This window comes from Tursiops truncatus, chromosome 7 (genome assembly GCF_011762595.2).
Source record: "Tursiops truncatus isolate mTurTru1 chromosome 7, mTurTru1.mat.Y, whole genome shotgun sequence".
NCBI lineage: Eukaryota > Metazoa > Chordata > Mammalia > Artiodactyla > Delphinidae > Tursiops > Tursiops truncatus.
The window spans coordinates 9,180,754-9,203,646 of NC_047040.1; the positions used below are offsets into that span (position 1 = coordinate 9,180,754).

Below are 22,893 nucleotides of genomic sequence, written 5' to 3' on the forward strand. Positions count from 1 at the left end.
ATGAGTAAGGGTTATTATTGGGCATTAGAAAAATTCCTTTTCGCCTTGCCTGGCGTGTGTGTGTGTGTGTGTGTGTGTGTGTGTGTGTGTGTGTGTGTGTGAGAGAGAGAGAGAGAGAGAGAGAGAGAGAGAGAGAGAGAGAGAGAGAGAGAGAGAGAGAGATAAAATAGGCTTTGGAATCCCTCAGGCCCGAGTTCAAATTTGGCCTCCACCACCGGGTAGTTTAACCTCTCTAAGCTGCATTGCCCCCATTCTACAAATAGCCTCAATTTCCTCATCTGTAAAATGGGGCATTAATACAACTGGACAGCATCGTTGTGGAGAAGCCGTTAAGCACAGTTCCTGACCCATAGAAGGCATTTATATTTTTAGTTCCCCCTGATACAGCGTGAACCTAGATAGGGTTCCCCGTTTCTCTTGCTCTGTTGTCTCTGCACAGCTCAGCTCCCCAGCCTTGGCTGCTCTAGCCTCTTCAGCCTGTTGGCCTCAAGTGCGCCCTCTAAAGGCTCAAGATGTCCAGTGCGCAGCCGGTCTAGAGGGCAGATATCGACAGAGCCAAATTACAGATGTGCCCGCCCCACGCCCACGTCTAATGAAGAACCTGCTACCAACATACTCTGTCACCTTTGGGGAAGATTGTATTTTTAATTTTAATTGGGCGCTTTCCCCTTTACCGCTTATTTACAGTGAGCTCACCACATTGTAACATAATCAACAGTAGCCAAATTAAAAAGCAATGAATTGGGCTTCCCTGGTGGCGCAGTGGTTGAGAGTCCACCTGTCGGTGCAGGGGACATGGGTTCGTGCCCCGGTCCGGGAAGATCCCACATGCCGCGGAGTGACTGGGCCCGTGAGCCATGGCCGCTGAGCCTGCGCGTCCGGAGCCTGTGCTCAGCAACGGGAGAGGCCACAACAGTGAGAGGCCCGCGTACCGCAAAAAAAAAAAAAAATCAATGACTTGCTTATAAAACTTGCTCCCCTAACAGAGTTGTGGAAAATTTAATTTCGTTTTAATCTCTGAAACACTCGAACAGGCTATATAGTATTTTCACTTCTGCCAGTTACCAGGTAAATACGTAGCTGACCTCCATGTCATAGCCTGCGTGTGTTACTTCATTTCCCCCATGAATGGTTTCTCTGTCACCGGTAGTAAACTCACTTTAGGGAAGAATGGGGAGTTGACTGTTGATCCCATAATCTTCCATAATCTTCCCATTTCCTTCCTTCAGCTTCTTCAGTGCAAGGCCCTAACGTTATGTGCAGAGCTTCCATTCTAGGTGAGCCCAGAATGGGTTACATTTCACACGTCAGTCCTTAGCAGAAACCCCACGCTCACTGCTCCACTTCCCCCAGTGTCCCACACGTGTTGTCATTTTGCATGTGTGTCAGTGTGTGGAAAAGATGGGGGAGCTTGAAGACCGTATGGTGGAGAAAGACTTGGAGCCTGGCGAGAAGTGGCCCAGAAACCCTTCCTGATTCTCCCTCTCTCTCCGGGTGCAGAGGAGGGTCCTAATGCTCAAATGATTATTTTGTATCTTATTACATAAATGCTGAAATGCTAAAGCAGACTTGGGGGTGAGGGAACAGACGTTTATTCTTCTGTTGCCTTTTGTTTGTTTTAGTTAATCTGGCTGTACAGTCAGATAACTCTGATTAGTCAAAACAGGAATGACTTTTAGAGAGATTTGGGTGTGAAACGCAGACAACCCCGTTGCCTGGAAGATCTTCAGGGACCTCCTGCGGATCTGATGGAATTTTGCTTTACCCACCCATAGGCTCCATCTGATACTATTTTCTACAGGCACAGTTGTGCCTCTTTTTTTTGTTTGTTTCTTTGTTTTTTACAGTTGTGCCTCTTGAAGAAAACTTTTCCATTAAACGCCATTTAACGTCATTTCTTTATGAACAGATAAACTGGAAATGTCAAGAGCAACTCAATGGCAACTGCGTCTCTTAACCCATAAGATAAATAATTCAGTGAAAATATAAAGTTCTTAACATTGCTTAGCAAAGTGCTTGCTATTTCAACTCATAAGTTGAAAAAAATATGACTTTTGTATTATTATTATTTCAAAGTCTTTCTTACATGTAGGTGGGCTTTAGGAAAATGCCAAGTTGTGTGTTTTATCTCATTAAACACAGATTGTAAAACAATGTTATTATTATTCATCTAAGCCAGTCACACCCCTTATCAAGCTGCCTGGTTCTCCTCTTTCTGGCTCCTTGGGATTCTGTGTACAACTACCAGGGGCGAAGGGAAGACAACCATCAGACTCCACTTCGGAACCCTATCTAGCTTCATCCTCCTGGAACTTTTGACAGGGTAGCTCGGTTATGGGCTGTGAGCTTTAGAGAGCAAGGGCTATCCCATCCCTTTCTATCGCCAGGCAGACTGTCCTCTCACGGGGGGAGAGGAGGGTGGTGGGAAACACACACACAAGCCTACAGCCCAATGTAGACTAGACTTCCCGAGGGAAGTGGCTCTGAATTGCCACTAATCTACTGTAGGCAAGTAGCTGAACCAGATGATGTTTAAGAGGTAGAGAGAGGGGCCTTGACTTTCTTATAATAAAGTTAATATACGTTTATTTAGAATTTTTTACCAAAGAGATAAAGAAGAGGAAATTACTTGGAAGACAATCGTCCCAAGAATAATCTCCATCAACATTTTAGTTTCACTCCAGTCTTTTTTTCCTACAGATACATATTTTTAACAACAACAACAACCAAAAAGGAATTATTTCATGTGCCCCATTTTGTGACCACCTAGTATAATTCAACCTTAGCGTGACCTTCTTTCTCTGTCTTCAAAGAGCCCGTACAGTTTTATCTTTGATGGTGCACTTGCATTGCATGGCTATACCATGATTGACTGATTTAACATGTACTCTAATGTTGGATATTAGAGATGTTTGCAGGGGTTTTTTTTTTTTCCTCATTATTTCAAGGTTTCACTATTAGAATTTAGTTGAATCTTGAAGGATGAGCAGAAGAGGACCAGGAGATTAGAAGGAGAGAAGTATGTTCCCGAAAGAAGAGAAGGTCATGCACAAAAGCTTGAGAGACTGTGCCAGGTTCAGGGAGCTGCAGGTGCTTCCATGGGGCTGGAGAGCAGAGTGCAAAGCTGAGGAACAGGAGAAGGGACCTGGCAGAGTGGCAGATAACGCGAGGGGAGAGCCTGGAAGCAGACAGGGCAGTTTGGACTTAATCCTAAAGATAACTCGACCGGGTGGGGAAGTTACATGGTACGATAGCATTTTCCCATTCCCAGCATCCTCGGTAATGGAGAGGTGAAGGGAAGAACCCAGCAGAGAGCAGCAACATGGGCAGGAAGTGTGGTGGCTGAGCACTGGATATCTGTTTAAGAGACAGAATAATTTAAAAGATGAAAATAACGGGTATGAGAGAAATGAAAAGTCAAGATGAGCCCCAGGACAGATCCATTAAATTGCTCTTCCACTGGCATCCTTGTTTCCTTAGCACCCGTTTCTTCCCAACAAACTCTTAATCTGGGGATTAGCGAACTTTTCTTCTAAAGGGTCAGAGAGTAAGAATACGAAGTTCTGCAGGTCACATAGCCTTTGAAAAGGTAAAAAAAAATTCTTAGCTCAGGGTGTACAGAAAGAGTCTGTGCAGATGGCACAGTGTGCTTCCCTAAAAGAGGCTGAGAGCTGGGCACTTGGGCCACGATTTGCTTCTCTGTCATTTTGTCCACATCACAACACTGCGGAGAAAAGCCGCATGGTTGGAGGTGTTCCGAGTGTATTTGGGACCGTTTTTTACACCACTTTCCTCAAATGATTTTCAGTAATAATCACATGTCATGGTCAGTAATAATCATTATTTTCTGATTTGCTCCTCTGTTTTAAAATTACTTGAAACAAAGAATAAATTTCCATTTTAAAGTCATTTTTCAAATTCATGTATCGACTACAAATTTCACTTTCCAAACCAAAGTTTTTCACCTTGCAGTTTTGGCACTCTGTTTTGCTCTTTTAAATTTTAAACAAAACTAAAGTCTGCAGGTGGGCACATAGAGTGACAAAAGTCAAGTAGCTGGCGTCCTGGTCTTCGTCTCCACCATCACTGTGCTGTCACAGTCCATCTTGAATGTCCTGCTAAAGGCAGTGATGTGTGACACCGCAGGCACTGCAGACCCAAACTGAGCCAAGGTGTGGACCAGCAGTTCTGAACTCTTAGGAACTTACTCTCAAAACAGATATGTGCATTCAGATGGCCTAAAGGCACATGAAAAGATGTTCAACATCGCTGATAATTAGAGAAATGAGAATCAAAACTACAATGAAGTATCTCACCTCACACTGATCAGAATGGCCATCATCAAAAATCCCACTACTTACCATCTTTTCTCCATCTACCCTCTGCTTCCTCTAGTCTCAGAGGATGGGTCAGTCTTCCTGATCAAGACCAACCCTGTCCCACCACCTCTGGGATTAGTCATTCTCTCTCTCCTTATCCTCAGTTTTTATGCATACACTCCATTCTCATCCTAAAAAATAAAACAAAACCAGAGACTTCCCCTGACCTGGCATCGTCTCACCTCTAGCTCCATCCAACCCCCTCCTCTTTTTTTTTTTTTTTTTAACATCTTTATTGGAGTATAATTGCTTTACAATGGTATGTTAGTTTCAGCTTCACAACAAAATGAATCAGTTATATATATACATATATTCCCATATCTCTTCCCGCTTGCGTCTCCCTCCCTCCCACCCTCCCTATCCCACCCCTCCAGGCGGTCACAAAGCACCGAGCTGATCTCCCTGTGCTATGCGGCTGCTTTGAACAACTTGAGAGATAGATCTACGCAAAGCACAGGTCCCATCTTACCTCTTCCTTGTGCAGATGCAGCCACCAGCTATTCATCATGTACAGGGTAAACTCCAAAACCCTTATCTGGCACATAAGGCTCTTCAAGATCTAGCCCCTGGCTCCCTGGTAACCTGTATGCCGTTGTGGTATCCAAATTTCTGTAATCTGATTTCCAATTTTCTAAGCAATTTTCTAGCTTCCCAGGTAAATGCTGGGAATGGGGGTGGATGGAGCGGGTGAAAGTATGTCTTGTATATCAGACATAAATATCATCATTTTTAGAAAGACTCTGTCTCCCATTGTAAGATAATAAATTGGCCTTCTCCTTTACCAATCTCTCCTGAGTTGGGTTCGTATGAGTCAGTCCCCCTGAGGCTAACCCACTCTAGCTGCATTGAACAAATTGAACACTTGGACCCACAAAACTGAGAACCATAGCCTCTGCCAGGCGCCCACTCACCCACCCCCCCAACAAGGCCAAGCTACCCTGTCTAAGGCCAGGCATCTTCCTTCTCTAACATCTTTGTTGTCACCTGTCAGTTTCCATCTCAATAAGGGACACAAGGCATGGGCTTTGGAGTCAGGAATAGCTGGGTTCAATTCCTGGCTTCCTGTCTAGCTATTATATATACTACCTCCTGGCCATGAGAACTTGGGAAAGGTACTTCACTTCCCTGAGTCTATTTCCATTTCTTTAAAATAGCCATAATAATACTTACATATAGGATGACTGTGAAGATGAAACAGGTTTCATAAAAGCATTTGGTCCTATGAAAACGTGAGGAGTGTCCCCAAATCTGCATAAGGACAAGATTAATCTAAAGGTCTAATATGATGGTGGGGCCACTGTGGTTCTGATGGGTAGGGAGAGCTTTCCAGAAAGATGGAGACTTTTTTGTTTTGATGTTCAATGAAATTATTTGTCATATGTATTTCAGAACATCTTGGAAAATGTATACAAGTCATGAAGACATTGGGTATGATTTTGAAGATGACCCCAAGGATAAGAAGACACTTAAACCCCACCCAGACATTGATGGCGGATGGGCTTGGATGATGGTCCTTTCCTCTTTCTTTGTGCACATCCTCATCATGGGCTCCCAGATGGCCCTGGGAGTCCTCAACGTGGAGTGGCTTGAAGAATTCCATCAGAGCCGTGGCCTGACGGCGTGGGTCAGCTCCCTCAGCATGGGCGTCACCTTGATTGTGGGTATGTTCACATGTGGCCCGTTGTAAAACTGAATAATTATAAAATGACAGTTCCTCACTGTAAGTAATGTTTTATATTGTTGAAACGTTAGCTATTACATTTTAGTAGATGTTGCTGTTGTTTTTATTGTGGTCAGATGTACATAACGTAAAGTTTACCATTTTAACCAGGTGTACAGTTCAATGCCATTGCGCACATTCATCACCACCATCCAGCTCCAGAACTTTTCCCATCTTCCCCAAATAAACCTGCACACATTAAACAATGACTCCTCATTGCCACCGCTCCTCCCAGCCCCCTATCCCTGGCCACTACCATTCTATTCTCTGTCTCTATGAATTTGACTGTGCTAAATACCTCATATAAGTGGGATCACACGAGATTTGTCCTTTTGTGGGATATTCCTATTCGAGGATGGTAAACATTTGGAGTATTTTAAAAATTGAGCATTAGAATTTTTGCCCCTAACTCTGTTTTCTTAACTGTTATAATTCATTCCCTATCATTACAAATCTGTTTAACACATGAATATTTTTAAAAGATAAAAATTTTAGAGAAAACACAGTAAAAGTAAATAATCTTATTTCAGAGCTCTAATGTTTTAAATTTGAAGTATTGATCCTATGTTATTGAAAAATCTATTAAACAGTTTTTAGAAAGGTTACTGATATAGCTAACAGGAGGGAATAATAACATATTCTTGTATTTTGTAGTTTAACCACCTAGCAATCTATGAAAGCAATTCTTATCTAGTTGGAGATACTAAACAAGGAAATTATTATAAATATGATACATTGCTATGGCTAATGTGTTTCAGTTTGAGAACTAAACAGCTTTTACTGCCAACTGCTATTTAATAAGCACCTATTATATACCAGGTGTTTTCCCTTACATCATCTCATTTAACTTTAATTCTCTCAACAGTACGAGGTAATTACCACTATACCATAAAGCTGTTCAATTCCTTTACTTGAAAGTAAAAGCCATATTTTTACGTATAATTTTTTTTTAATTTAAAGGGTTCATGATATATTTTATACTAGAAACATAATAGGCCTCAAATCTCTTCCTAGTATTGTGGGAGTATGAGGATGACAGGCAGATGTGTGTTTGACGAGAGTCTGTGCCTTGTCAGTGATTTCCACACTGGTAATTAATTGCTTGAATTCAATTCAGAGATTTGTTGATCTTGGCTGGTATGCAGCCAATGTTATTTTGGATAATACCAGCGACATTAATAACAGTGTCAGTGCTAATGATAGAAAACAAGGACAGAATGTTATTTCTCAAGATGTGTACAGGGGGTATGTGTTTAGCACAAGGAATTATTACTGATCTAGTTTTTAAATTAAATAAGGGCATCATTATGTGTGTGAGAGAGAATTGTTGATACATCACTTTTGCCTATAACTGTAATGAACTGACTCCTCAACCCTGCCTTGGCCTTGTTCAAACCAGGACGGTTTATCATATGAGAAGTGCAGGTAGGTTAACCTCAGTGCAGGGAATTTGCTAGTTTTGTGTTGGATATAATTCTACCTTCTCAATAAGTCCGTAAAGGAAAACTGTGCTTCTAAAATATAGGTTGACCAAAAAGTTCGTTTGGGTTTGGCCATAAAAACCCTAATGAACTTTTTGGCCAGCCCAAATACTAAAAATCCAGTTTTCTTACCTTTTCAAAAATAAATGTTTAGAGGGTAGAACAAGATACTCACAGATTCAATCTAGAAAGTGTGCACATACAGCAAAAAAGATTCAGCCAAAGACCAGGGTATTTGTCCCAATATTTTCCAAACCGTCTAAGAAGGTTGTCTTCGGTGTTACTTTGTGTTTCACAAGTTCTACAGGAATAAGCAATGGAAATCAGTGCTGAAATAATTGGATGTGGTTCTGAGGATGATCCCCCAAATAAGAACACCTAACTCATAGTGGGGATGAAATGTGATTGTCATCTTTAATTAGGAGGTAACTGTGGATTTTGAATTCTGTTTGAGAGTCCTTGATTTCCAGACAGTGGAACTTTAGATTGTAGACTAACCTTTCTTCAGGAAAGGTGTCTGCCAGATAGACATCTTTTGTCTTGCAGCTCAGAAATTATAGCACAGCAAGGCTCATAGTTATGTAAATGAAACGTCTTTTATTCTGTTTATCATGACCCTAAATTGCTATTCATTATCTAAGCTGCTGGTACAGGTGGCGGCAGATACGTTGTTTGCTTGGAAAAGCAAAAAGGAGCTCTCCTTTATTTAGCACTTACTACATGCCAAGTGCGTGTGATGTACATGATCTCATTTGATCCTACAGCAGCCCTGGAGGCCAGACCATCATCTTGATCTCACAGAGGAGAACATGCAACGCTCAGAATCATTAAGTAAATTACTGAAGTTAACTTGTAGCCAGTAAGTGTGGGACAGGCTTCAAACCTGGTCCACTGGACTCTGAAATGGTGTCCGCTATACCACACTGCCTGCCATGACGTTAAATGAGAACTGAAAATATGTTTGAAGTGAATAAATCGTTTTCATTTTCTAATCATTGTAAGGACATGGAGTTACCTCTTTCAAATTTAAAAATTCCATGAATTATGTTACAGAGTTAAAAGCACTCTGTTGGGCAGTGACTTGCACATGGGGAATTCAATTCATTCTTGTTTCATTCTTTGCTAGCATGGATTTCGCCAGTTCCTGCAGAAGGTCCCAATTGTTAAAAAAAAATGTAATCACCTTGGCGGTATCTACAGCAGCCTTTGTGATAGCTCTTGGAGTAATTCTTGGTAGAAGCCATGTAGTTAGGGGTAGCTATAGGCTGCAAAAGGTCATTTACTTGCTAAGTAGGTTTAGAGCAATGGTTGTCTATCTTGGCTACACGTTAGATCCACCTGGGAGCTTTTAAAAACCATGCCTCTCGGGCTGCACCTGGAGCATTAAATCAGAATCTCTCGGGATGGGACCCTAGCATCAGGGCTTTTCTTTAATGATTTTTTTAAAGCTCCTAAGTGACTCCAACAGTCAGCCAAGGCAGAGAGCCATTGATTTATTGCAGGGGAGAGTTACACCAAGAGACCATGTATCCAATGAACTAGCTACTTTCATCCGTGATTGTATGCCAAGGCTCACCTCAGATTGTTTCTCTCCTCACCTGAGCTTTTTTCCAACCTGTGAGATGCTGGGATGGGCAAGAAGTCATGACTTCCTCAGCATGTTCCTGCAGCAATGCGAGACTTTATTATGTGGGAAATGGGCCAAGATTCAGATTCCTTCTGAAGAGGAGAAAGTCTGACAAGGTGTATAATCTCATTCCAAAACAATGAATTCCTCTAAAAAAGTGGGAATCTTAGCCAAAGGACTGCATCTCAATCTTATTTTCCCCTCTCCTTAGACTGGGTGTGGAGTTCTTTTCATTTTGTTGAATGGCAATTCCATCATGGAGATGCCAACTGACCATCAGTAAACAATGCTTAGAAAATGAAACTAAGGATCCGAAACTTTGGGTCTGACTTCGTTTTTTTTTGATAAATCTACATTATGTAACCATGGAGGACTCAGAGCATTTCTGGGGCTGACTTTGCCCATCTGCACATCATAAGTGACTGTAGCTGCAGCACACAGGGTGCCAGAATCAATAAACTAAAAGCCAGACACCGTCATCATCTTAATGTTCTTCTCAGTAAAGCAAGCAATACTTTCTTTTTGATATATAGAATTCCTCCAGATACGAATATCTGTACTCATTTGGGAATTTTCCCCCTTTGTTCCCCCAAATGCTTCTTAATGCAGTGTTTCATAATCATGCAGCATCACAGAAAAACTTGCTTCTGGGTCCTTTCTGTAATGTGGGAAATATCATTCCACTGAACTGTCATGCATTGACCCTTCATATCTTAAAAGACCTATTAACAGCAAACCAATGAATTATGCATTTTTCTCTTTTTTTAACCCACTCATCTGAGATTTGAAGTGGTGAAGTGACCGTGGGTTTAGGAAAATAAAAATATTTATAGAGAAATAAAAGACACTCTTCAACTTATGGTTTCTGAATTTCAGTTCCCCCCAGTAATTTCCTCAGATGTTTATATCCATGTGCTTAGCTTATATATTGTTTATATCATGTGCTTATTTTATAATATACATAATACAGTATATTTGTATAAGATGTTTACTGTATTAAGTCTATTCTAAGAGGTTTGTCTACTGAATTATTTTCTGTAATACAGCAGGGTTAATTAAATTAGCAAGTCTTTATCTTCTTAGTTTTCAGGATTGGATCCTCTCAAAATCACTAGACAAAAAAAAAAAAATTTATTAGCAGACTGTACCCAACTATGTACATGAATATTGTTAGAATTGTAAAGGACAGTTTTATTTCAGTTTGAACTACAAGAGGAGGCTCCTTAGACTTCAACAAGTTTTTAACCTGAAATAGTCCCACCTGAACATAGGGTTTGATAACTATATAAAGTAATAATGATCAAAAAATAAGATGATGTTTAAAATGCAATGCTGAGTACAGCCTTGAACTGTATTACTAAAATACGGATTGCTATTTGGATAAGGAATCACTGACCCGAAGGCAAGCATTAAGCTTCAATGACATCAGAAGCTGCCACAAAATCAGGAAGGAAACAAAGAGGTTGACGAAAACTAGAGCGTCATATAAAGTAAGCAATGAGAAAGTGTATCATATACTGCATTGCTGTGAGTATTGGCAAATATTGTACAACCAGGGGTAGACCTGAATGTCCACACAGTGTCATAAATGCATAGCCTGATGGGTCCAGTCAGGGACTGAGAGTCAGCAGAGGCTGAAGTATGTATGAAGCAATGGAGTTCTTTCCGGCTTGGTTTGCATCTGGATATCCTCATGAAAACAGGCTATAGGTTCCTTTCTTGAAGCATGGAGGTCCTGAGAGCCCCCCTTTCTGTACTCCCTTTAGATCTACAGTAAAAAACTAAAATGTATACAGAGGCCAAACAAGTAACGTAAATGAGGGCAGGATGTCAAATACGAGGCTGCAGGGAAGGGTGGAGACTGCAGCAAACTAGAGAGGGCGTGCCACAGCAAAACAGGACCAGCTGCTGCACGGGTCCAGCTGCCCTGGACTGTGTGGGAAGGTATTCTGTGTGGCCACTGGATTTTTTGTGAATAATCTTAATTTTTAAATGTTGGCAACTGATTCAAAACGTTTTTAATTCTGGATAAACAAAATGCACCCACAGGCTGGATGGAGCACCTAGACCACTAATTTAGGACCTCTGCTGTAGACAAGAGAATGAAATCAACTGGTCTGTTTATTTCAGGTCTGTCTTCCTTGAAAATCTAGAACCTTGTGCTCTCCAGTGAAGTTACTGAAACCTATCTTTGCACGCCAAAAGCTTTCTGCACATAAAGCAGGGGTGTGGTTTGGGTTTGTTTTACTTGAGAGCTCTAGTAATATTGTGTTCTTTGTCTTCATATGAGGACTCCCTAAGAAAGTAGGGAAATAAAATGCCATTAGTCATTTTAGTCATTCTTTTTTCAATGTTCTGTGACAGGACCTTTCATTGGCTTGTTCATTAACACCTGTGGGTGCCGCCAGACTGCCATCATCGGAGGGCTGCTGAACTCGCTGGGCTGGGTGTTGAGTGCCTACGCTGCAAACGTGCATTATCTCTTCATTACCTTCGGAGTGGCAGCCGGTAAGCGTAGTGATTTTCTTAAACTTGCCTTTAGTTATTTATATTTTTGGCCACACCACGCGGGATCTTAGTTCCCCGACCAAGGATCGAACCTATGCCCGCTGCAGCAGGAGCGTGGACCCCTAACCACTGGACCACCAGGGAATTCCCTTAAACTTGACTTTATATGTTTCTATTGGGCATTTTGGCAATGAATTTCACTGTAGAGAAAAGAGACCCATTAAATATTTTGTTCCTTTGTCTCCTCCACCCCAACCCAACCATGTCCTATCCTCCAGGAAATACTTTTTAATATAAGATATTAAATATGCCTTAAAGGGACTTCCCTGGTGGCACAGTGGTGGGAATCCGCCTGCCAATGCAGGGGACGCGGGTTCGTGCCCCGGTCCGGGAAGACCCCGCATGCTGCAGAGCGGCTGGGCCCGTGAGCCATGGCCGCTGAGCCTGCGCGTCCGGAGCCTGTGCTCTGCAACGGGAGAGGCCACAACAGTGAGAGGCCCGCGTACCGCAAAAAAAAATAAAATAAAATAAAGAAAATATGCCTTAAGCGTGAGGAAACGGCCTAACAGCTGTACTTGGCCTTCCTAATAGATTTTAATTAAATTTTCTATACCTGGTTCTAAGTGCTAGTCCCTTCTCTTGTAACAAAACGGACATATTAATAACATTCTCTCATTTAATAACTGCAGAATCCAGCGTGAATCAGAGAAAAATCATTTTCTCCTTCACCCCTGTTCAAATTAATGGAATAGCAGCAAAACCCGCATAGATGTAGAGACTCTAAGAATCAAATCCAGAGCAAAGTGTCAGTCCCCAGGAGATATATAAAAATTGGCTGCCAGGCAGCACAGTTTGCATATCTGTTCTGCAAAATGTATTCCCGGCCATAATTTCCTTTATCAACAGGTAGCAGAATGCACACAGGTAAGTAGTTTGTTACTCATACAATTGTATTTCAGTGAACCAGAGCCAGCCTGACTTTTTTGAGTACAGACCTATAATCCTAATAAGTGGCACACTGATGGCAGTGTTTGCATAAGAGTTCAAAGTTTGAGTTTGGAATTCTTGCTTTTTTTCTTCCGCTTGCTCTCTGTGTGACTTTGGGAAAGTTACTTCACTTACTTATGCCTCAGTCTCCTTATCTGCAAAATGGGATGATTGAGTGCTTGGTTTACAGGGTTGTTGAAATGATTACATGAGGTCATCTGTATGAAGCACTTAGCACGATGCTTGGCACATAATAAAGTCTTGAGCAAACGTTGGCTAATATATAATTGTTATTGTATATAACATGTTTATTATATTATAAGCTTCAGTATATGCTTTTATGGTAGCAGGAGACAGTGAACATAAAAACTCACTGTCCACATAAGTTGACAAGTTGGTTCTCTGTAATGTACATCTATCCACATATACACCTAAAGCACTTCTGTATCCTGTGAAGCTGAGTTTGGAAACCATTGATCTGAAGGACTTGATAACAGCTCTTAAAGAACAACTCAAGATGTTTTCCCTGAGGCATTTTAGAAACTTTGCCCCATAACAGTCCAATGAATAGAGCTGGCACGGGGGTTTTTATATTATAGGTGAGGAAATAAACTCCTTCCCCTGGGACTAAGGAGCCACACTGGGGTCTCTGGGCAGACATGTGGGAGCCCCTAGGAACTTGATCCGTGGTGTTTGGTTACATGGATTATGACTTGGTCCCCATAACTGGGACTTGAAATTTATTCCCATCATCTAGAGATGTCTATGGTTAGACTCTTTGTTTAAATGGAATTTTATTTCTTGAAGTTAGTTGCTTATTGGTTCTCAAATAATATGATCTCCATATTCGTTCATTTGTTTATTCATTCACTTATTTAATCAACAAATATTTAGGGATACAAGGAATTCGGAAAAAAAATCAGGAGGCCAGTGAAAGGAAAGTGTTTCTTGAGACACTTTATTGCTCCCTCTTTTTAATACAGGAAACACCCAAAGAAAGTCTCTGAAAATAAGTGTATTCACCTCCTCCACAAATATATATATATAATTATGTTTAAGTGGAAAATCCAGCTAAATCAGTTAGCTTATATACCGTTGGGCTGTTGTTAGTGAGGCATGGTGAAGCTGATTGACCCCTATTTAGTATAAAAGAAAGAAAGTTAGAAGCAAAGATCTGCAAAAAGCAAGTGACTGAAACAACAAAAAAATAAATTAAAGAGATTTTTAAATAAAAAACAAAAATTTTTAAAAAGCAACTGATTGATATATATATGTATATCACTGTACAATAATGTATGTGTGAAAGAGACTTTGTTGACATCTTTCTTCATTACAAAAAACATTTGAGGCAGATTTGTTTGTATTTGTTTTTTACCATCTAGGCAATTAAAATTGCATGGATGTCCTCCTATTAAGCAGAAAACTAACATCTGTTTGAGCGATCTTACTTAGCCAGGAGAATCTGGACAAATTTCTTCAGCTTTGCCATTTAAGAGATCCATTCTCTTAAACTTGGCTTCTGGAGACAGCTTTTCCCTGCTATGCATGCTTTTTACTCAGAACCACAGGATCTTCTCTCTCCCTCTGGGCCGCCTTCTGCCTGGCTTATCTGGGTACAGGCCCAGCCTCTAAACCTGAGTGTGGTGAAGAATTGTCCCAGGACCCTGCTTGACCACTGGGCTTGAGCCTCAGTATCCCCAAGGCCTGTTCTATATGCTCATAGAATAATTGTGCTGATTACGAATCACAAAGTCACATTACGAAGGGGAGATGCTGTTAAGGACATGGAGAGGGTAGTAGATGCTTGTAGCATTAGGAACGGATTTTTTTTCTCACACATGGGAGTGTTTATTATTAAAACGAAGTTATAATTGGTCCTACTCTTATGCTTTACCCCTCAATTCAGTTCCTATTAGTTATTTCATTCTGCTGCTGTTTAGAGATCCGTAACCACATTAAATTTAGGTTGCTGGTTATTGTCAGTGACAAATCAAATTTTAAAAAGTAAACTTTTGTACCATCAGCAAAACGCAGAATGGACAAATTTAACAGACAAATGATCCAGTTTCCTCAACAAGTAAATTGCGAGAGAAAAAAAAAGAGAAATTAAGACTTAAAATATGTATCAACAAATAGCAATGTGTGGGCCTTACTTGGATCCTGATTTAAACAAACTTTTAAAAAATACGGTCATTTATGAGAGAATTGGAAATTTGAACACCTTTGGATATTTTATGATATCAAAGAATTATTCATTTTTTTCAGATAAGATACTGATATGATTATGCAGTTTAAAGAATTCTTCTATTTAGAGATTTATACTAAAATATTTGCACCTGAAATGATATATTTGGGATTTGTTTCGAAATAATATGGAGGAAGGAGTGTGTGTGTGTGTGTGTGTGTGTGTGTGTGTGTGTGTGTGTGTGTGTGTGTGTATTGGGGTAGAGACGGGATTGAGGCAAGAATTGCCAGGAGTTGATAACGGTTGAAGCTGGGTGATGGGTATGTGGGAGTTCATTAAACCACCTGGTTTTTAAAAGCTTACTCTGAATCTGATTCAAACTGTTTCATTAACCAATAGCCCGTTATAAGTGGTAAGAGGGTAACATTAATTGACAGTGTGCTATCACATAGGTGTATTGCACTTACTTATACATCAGGAACACAACACCAATGAGCTGCATGTTTAACTGACTTGGTCAAGGTCACATGGTTACTTATGGGGAGTGGAGCCAGGATTTAAACCCAAGGCCAGCTAGGTTCTTTCTACTACACATCTCCCCAGTACAATCATAAGGACAATAATACTGTGCCACAATAGTTAATATCAAAGAATTTCTTGGGTCTTTAACAAATAATTATTTTTTCAAAATAACCACTGATACACTAATTTTTCAGCTGAGTATTTTGTACCTTAACCGTGGAAGTATCAATTTAACCGGTATGAGAAAGGTGTCTATTATTTCAAAATATGATCACTTCACTTTCCCAGAGAACTTTCTTTTATTCATTCCATTCCTTTGTTATGTGCCAGGCACAGTCCTAGGTGCTTGGAAGAGATGTATCGGAAAACACAACATAAGAAGATCCCTGCCCTCATGGAGCTTATAGTGGTAGTTGTAGAGGAGAAGGGGTCAGATCATAAACAACACACACAATACAAAGTAAATTATACTGTCAAGTACTTACTACAGGAAAAAAGAAAAGTAGGGTAAGAGACATTGGGAATGGAAGTGGGGGGCAAGAGAGGCTTGCATTTTAAAGTAGGATGGTCATGGGCTTCCCTGGTGGCGCAGTGGTTGAGAGTCCGCCTGCCGATGCAGGGGACGCGGGTTCGTGCCCCGGTCCGGGAAGATCCCACATGCCGCGGAGCGGCTGGGCCCGTGAGCCATGGCCGCTCAGCCTGCGCGTCTGGAGCCTGTGCTCCGCAACGGGAGAGGCCACAACAGTGAGAGGCCCGCGTACCACAAAAAAAAAAAAAAAAAAAAAAAAGAAGCCATTGGGCTTCATTTCTAAATATTAGGAAATTAGAGATTTCTGCCTTTTGCGGACTTCAAACCCATAGAAGTTAATTCAGAGTTTGGTTCAAAATTAAGGGTAGCCGTTTTCTTCATCCTCCTCTACCCCGTCACGCAAATGATTGCTACGTTGCTGCCCTCGCTGAGGCTTGGCAGGTGGCTTGGGGACCCGCCCCTGCTTTCGCTGGGAATTACTTAGAAGCTGGCTTAATTGTTCTTAAAACAAGGGTGTCCATCCGAGGAGCAGTTGGTTGAGGATCACTGGCCCCTGACAGTTGCTGTAGATTACCACTGCTCTAAGGTAAATAAAGGAGGCAGGTTGCTTCTTGGAGCTTATTTTAGAAACTGAAGCAAAATCCTTCTGCAGCAATGTGCTGGCAGCCGGGCAGATGAGCAGTTTAGGATGAGAGGCCGTGCAGGCAGTGGAAAGGGACCAGACTTCTGCAGCTGGGTCTGAATTCCAACCCGGATTCTCCAGTTACCTGCTGCAGGGTCTGGTGAAAATGTCTGAATCTCCGTGAGGTTCAATGCCCCCTTTTGTAACCTGGGTATAACCACAGGTAGCTTTTGGATTATTGTGAAAAGTAAATCAGATAAAGCCTGAAAAGCAACCGGCACATCCTCACCACTCAGTCAGTGGTAATTGCCATTATGTTTGCACGTATGACCGCTCTGCTCTCCTTCCAGATTCAAGTAATTCTGAAACTATTAAATGATGCGAAACTAGGGAAGCTTCTCGGCTTTGGGGAGTGCTATTGGTCCAAGTCTCTTTTCTCCTATCAAACTGCTATCCTAATGTCAGGAGGTTGTGAGCATTAGAACCGTGTGTGGCCCCATGACCACCTGAAGCAGGGCTTACGGTTTCCCTCTGTGTGTACCTAGAAGTTAAGAACACAACCCTCAACCTCTTGGCTAGCATTTTATTTTATTTCATATTTATTTTATTTTTAAATTTAAATAGGCTTCATTTATAGAGCAGTTTTAGGTTCAGCAAAATTGGGCAGAAAGCACAAAGCCCTCCCAGTACACCCTGCCCCCAATAGACACAATCTTCCCCACCAGCATTTTAATTCTGTGCCCGTAAATCACAAACCGTTCCTATTTTCTAAGAAAGATACAATTAAAAACCAGAGATGCAAATGCGTATTAGGTGATTTTGACATCTAGTAGCTACGTATCCTTATAGGTACATTTTAATTCCTTTTATTCTTCTAATTCATTTGGGAACACATTGGCCCATTCCTGAGGCTTCTGTAAATTGCCTGGAGTCACTCTTCATCCCCTTGTACATGAGTACTTTCCTGTGTATTAAGTGCAATTAGCAGCAGAGCCCTCAGAATCCATTCATTCTTTCAACAAATCACTAAGCACACACTGCACGTTCTGAGCAGTGCCCGGCATAGCAGGGGCGGTAATACAGACACAGTCCTGCCCTGGTGGAGCTTATATTCTGATGTGAGAATGCAGACTTATTTTATGTATTTAATTCTTTTATATATATTTGTTATTTATTTATTTAATATAATAGTTTATTATTATTATTATTATTGGAGTGACCTATGCTGAAAAGCCTGTTGGGGGAAATGATGGACTAGAAGTGGGCTTCTTTGGGTGAATATTGGTACTTACCCCTCGAACTCCTTTTTTACAATCATGATTATTTCTTTGTTTGAAAGAAAAGTTATAGAAACTAACATAATGAAATGCAGATGCTCTTTAAAGGCTGCAGATTCGGGCTATGGCCATTTACGCTGTGCCGTGTGCCTTTTCTTCCCTCTCGGGTGCGCAGGCTTTGGCAGCGGGATGGCCTACTTGCCGGCCGTGGTCATGGTGGGCAGGTACTTCCAGAAGAGGCGCGCGCTCGCCCAGGGCCTCAGCACCACCGGGACCGGGTTTGGCACATTCCTCATGACGGTTTTGCTCAAGTACCTGTGCGCAGAGTACGGATGGCGGAATGCCATGTTCATCCAAGGCGCGGTGTCCCTGAACCTGTGTGTTTGCGGGGCGCTCATGAGGCCCCTCTCTCCTGGGACGGATGGAGACGACCCAGAAGGGAAAGAGCCACACGTCCTCCCGGCTCACTCCACCGAATCTGTTCGGTCCAGTGGACAGCTGGGCGGAGCGGAAGAGAAGGGGGGCGGCCCCGGCACCGAGGACTCCCTCGGGGACATGCCAGCCCAGGCGTGCCACGAGAAGGCTGCACACAGAAAGGACATGTGCGCCTTTCGGGTTCTGAAGACCGTGAGCCGGCTGACCATGAGGGTCAGGAAGGGCTTCCGGGATTGGTACTTGGGCTATTTTGGGACAGCCTCGCTCTTTACTAATCGGATGTTTGTTGCCTTTATTTTCTGGGCTCTGTTTGCATACAGCAGCTTTGTCATCCCTTTCATTCACCTCCCAGAAATAGTCAATTTGTATAATTTATCAGAGCAAAACGATGTTTTCCCTCTGACTTCGATCATAGCAATAGTTCATATCTTCGGAAAAGTGATCCTCGGCGTTGTGGCCGACTTGCCTTGCATCAGCGTTTGGAATGTCTTCCTGATGACCAACTTCACCCTAGTCCTCAGCATTTTTATTCTGCCCTTGATGCACACGTACGCTGGCCTGGCAGTCATCTGTGCACTGATAGGGTTTTCCAGCGGTTATTTCTCCCTGATGCCGGTGGTGACTGAAGACTTGGTGGGGATTGAGCACTTAGCCAACGCGTACGGCATCATCATCTGTGCTAACGGCATCTCTGCGTTGCTGGGACCACCTTTTGCAGGTAAACCATTCAAGGCTTTAAGAGCTTAGAGTGCATGTAGAAAGTCGTGTTCTCATTTGTGTTAAAAGTCCAGGATGAATAAGAAGGAAGTTTCCATTTGTGTACATGGTCCTTTTTTTTTTTCCCCATTCCTGCCCCCAATTTCTGTTATAAATTTTAGCAAGTTAAAGGTCATTCTTTCATATAGAATGTAGATGAACTTTTGATCCCTAACCTGTGAGATCAACGGCTAGACTGGTAAAGTGCACGGTGGAATAGTGCAGAGCCCCTGCCCCGTCCGAAAGAGACAGCCTCCACCCTGCTCCAGCTGATTTCCATCACCAAGAAATACAGAAAATCATTACTAGCTCTTCTATGGTTAGCCCCTCCCCCCACTGTCCAAGAGAAGCTAGGACTCTGCACTCTTAGGTAACGTCTCCAAATGTTCAAAACACTGTGTGTAGGTCCAGCAGAGCACTTCCGTGGATGTAGCCCTGTAGTCGTTTCCTACTGGTGCTGTAATAAATTGCTACAAACCTAGTAGCCTAAAACAATACAGATGTATTATTTTACACTTCTAGAGGTCAGAAGGCTTAAGTGCATCACAATGGGCCACAATCAAGGTGTTGGTGGGACTGCGTTCCTTCTGGAGGCTCTCAGGGCGAATCCATTTCCTCGTCTTGTGCAGTTTCTGGAGGCTTCCTGCTTTTGGGCTCCCGGCCCCTTCCTGCATCCTCTAAGCCAATATCATAGCATCTTCTCATCTCTCTAATTCTGACTCTCCTGCCTTCTCCTTTCACTTTTAAGGTGCTGGTGACATTGGGTCCACCAGATAATCCAGGATAACCCCCATCTCAAGGTCCTTAACTTAATCACACCTGCAAAGTCCCTTTTGCCACATAAGGGAACATTTACAGTTCCCAGGGATTAGGAAGTGGGCATCTGGGGAGAGTTGGGACATTCTGCCTACCTCTGGCCCAGAGGCCACCAGTTGGCCACGTCTAGGGTGAGATCTCTCACCTGTATTCACCTCAGTTCAATGGAGATTTTGATTCTTGCATCGGGCATACCAGAAGCCGTAGGCACCAACAAGGAGTCCTGTGTCTGGGCCAGGTAACTCTCTGAGCCTGTCATTCTGGGCAGGTTTTAAGCTTTGTGGTAGGTAGACCCAGTCCCCAAGAGGCCAGGTACTGGGCAAAGGTGACAAAGTCTACCCACTGTCCAGGGATTGGAGGCAGGAGCCCACAAAGTATGGCAGGGACTGGGGCCAAATGTCAAAACAAAGGTGCTCTGTGGAGGTGGCTCTTAGGGCAGCCAGGCCAGGCAGGACTGGTGACAGTTGTCAGAGCTGCCAGAAGTTCTGTGCAGGGTTTTAAGCTAACCTGGTAGAATCTCACCTATTCAGGTGCCCCATCCTCTGCCTATCTGGCTGCTCCAGGCCCTTTATCCTCATATCCTCTGCAGAAATACTTCTTCCCAGTGGATGGGGGAACCTCATGGGTGCAGGACAAAGCCCTCCCCACCCCTTGCTTCCCAGTCTGTCTACAGAGCCTACAGTCACCTGTTCTAGAACTACGCTGGGAGAGGGCTTATGCCAAGACAACCATTTTTAAGTCCCCCTCAGGACTGAAGCTCAAGAAATAATAGATTTTTACCTATTCAGCTGACAACACTGGCAGCTGGCTGACAAAAGGTTTAAGGCCCAAGGATTGCTTTAGGAACCCAGAGGCTACATATGGGGCCCCTCCTGGATCAAGCTGCTCCTATACAGAGATGCAGGCCAGCATTTCTAGGTGCCAGTGAATATCTACAGCAGTGCAGCAGACTATTATATTGGCAGTGGAAGAGTCAGTACTGCTCAGTGATCTCATAGTATAGAATTCTCTATCAGTTAGGGATGCATTTGGTTATAAGAGAACACCCTGACAATGGTAGCTTAAACAGAGATTTGTGTCACATAACCAGAAATCTAGAATTCAGAGACTAGATGATATTGGGGCAGTGTCTCAAGATCCTCTTGGCCTTTTCCTCATGCTAGTGGCCTCATGGTCACACAGTGCCTGCAGTAGCTCCAGCCACTACATCCTCATTTATAACAAGAAAGAGGAAGGAACAAAAGACTCAGTCCCAGAAGACTTCCACTTATATCTGATTGGCCAGAACTGTGTCACGCAGCTAGTCCAAACTTCAAGGGGAACTGAGAATTGGAGAATTTTACTTTCCAGCCTCTGTACTAGAGGAAGGAAAGGAGAAAAGAACTGGGATTGGGGGGTTGGATCAGTCAACCAGTGGTAACTTCCAAAGGAGTTTAATATCCATTAAGGGGATGGGGACATTATCAGTGGCTCATCCACCCTCTTGTTGGAAGTCCTTCAGGTATATTGTATGTGGAAATAGAATCTGCCATTGATGTTTCTTTGCAGGATCCAAGGGGTACTTTCTGCTTCTAATGGTCAGCCTGCGATTATTTTATACTATCCATCAGATTGCAATAGCAGTATCACGACACAGCCGTGAGGTGCAGCCGAAGTAATTCATGATCAATGTTAATTAAAGCACCAAGGTTTGCCAGCATGGTTTCCTTATCCCATCCCTATGGTCATTTCCTTTTCACACACTTGGATTCTAGTGCACTTTCTTGAGCGGAAGAGAAAGGAATTATAACTAGAAGACATGGAGTTATACCCAACCCTCAGTCACCAGGTCTGATCTCTGCTTGCTTCAACGTTCCTCCCTAGAAGTGGAGTCTGTAGCTGAATTTGATACACCATAGATGGTAGAAACCATTGTATTACAAACCTGACATGAATATGTGTCAAATGCTGCCATGGGGACTCTAAAATCAATGTTCTGATGTACATCTCCAGGCCAGCAACCTAAAGGGACCTCTCCTTCTTTTTGTTTGTTTCTTCTCCTTCCACTGAATTCATGCACTGAGGAGTGCTGAACAACATGATTAGCTAACCGTATTGTGTTTAATTCATTGACTTTCCAGGCCAAGGAGCCAATATTGCAAGAGATGCAAGGCCAGCCTTTATGCATGATAGTGCCGAAGTGCCTGGCAATATGAGTGACTAAATAACCACATTAAATTCTTGCTAGAAATTCCAGGTTGACTAGAAATTATTACTTACCTTGATGTGCTAGAAGGAAAATTACTGTTCACATTAGCTTTTTCATTTTTAATGGGTTTAGAAATGAATGTGTTTTCCATTTTTCAAAGCGGTTCCTACTGGCACTAAAAAGTCTGGTACAATTTAGTAGCATGTTAGACAATCACACATTTCCATTTAGGAGAAGAACGTGCAATCAAAGATACTGAACAGACCTTTCAACCATGTCACTCAGCAACCTGAACTTCATGATGTAATTCATTTATAATGTTACTGGGCATTCAGTTCATCACTTTTAAAGATATAATAATAGTACCTTTCTAGATGTTTCCAGGGTAAAGTATAGCAAAACTCAGCCACCAGATTTGACTGACCAAGAACCTACACGTATCTCCAATATTTGCATAAAGCATAACACCCTAACAATAATTTGTAATGTTTTTTCATCAAGAGCTGGGAACACTTATTTAATAAGTAAGAAAAATAGCCGTCACTCCTCATTTGACAGACTCAAATGAAAAGGAAATGCAGTTTAATAGGGAACCAGATTTTACTTTGAAGCTGTTGATTTCAGTGGATGGTTGGATCAGGACTGCCAAGGATCCAAGCTCCAAACCAAGGGACTGATGAGTTCACACCTACAGGGAGAGATGGTGAAGGATGAAGGAGGCGGGCATCTTGTCTGAAACATCTTGTTTCTAAAGAGTTATCGTCCCCATGTGTTGGGCCAAAGCACATGGTAAAGTACTGTCTCCTGACCTGCTTTGCATCTGACTTGGGACTGGGTTGAGTTCAGACTAGTGGAGATGGC

General features: G+C 42.3%; 1 protein-coding gene across 4 annotated transcripts in view; it reads left to right on the plus strand.

Moving 5' to 3' along the window:
- The window catches only part of SLC16A14 (solute carrier family 16 member 14), a 35,392-nt gene that overhangs the window by 7,073 nt on the left and 5,426 nt on the right, over positions 1-22,893 (plus strand). For 3 of the 4 annotated variants that reach the window (XM_019923496.3, XM_019923498.3, XM_019923495.3), the window contains 3 exons: positions 5,769-6,040; positions 11,572-11,715; positions 18,013-18,990. In XM_019923496.3, coding sequence (XP_019779055.1) covers positions 5,782-6,040; positions 11,572-11,715; positions 18,013-18,990 — 1,381 coding nt within the window. In that variant the 5' untranslated portion in view covers positions 5,769-5,781. Of the gene's footprint in view, positions 1-1,229; positions 1,278-5,768; positions 6,041-11,571; positions 11,716-18,012; positions 18,991-22,893 lie in introns of all 4 variants that reach the window. The other variant, XM_019923499.2, reaches the window with a different exon arrangement.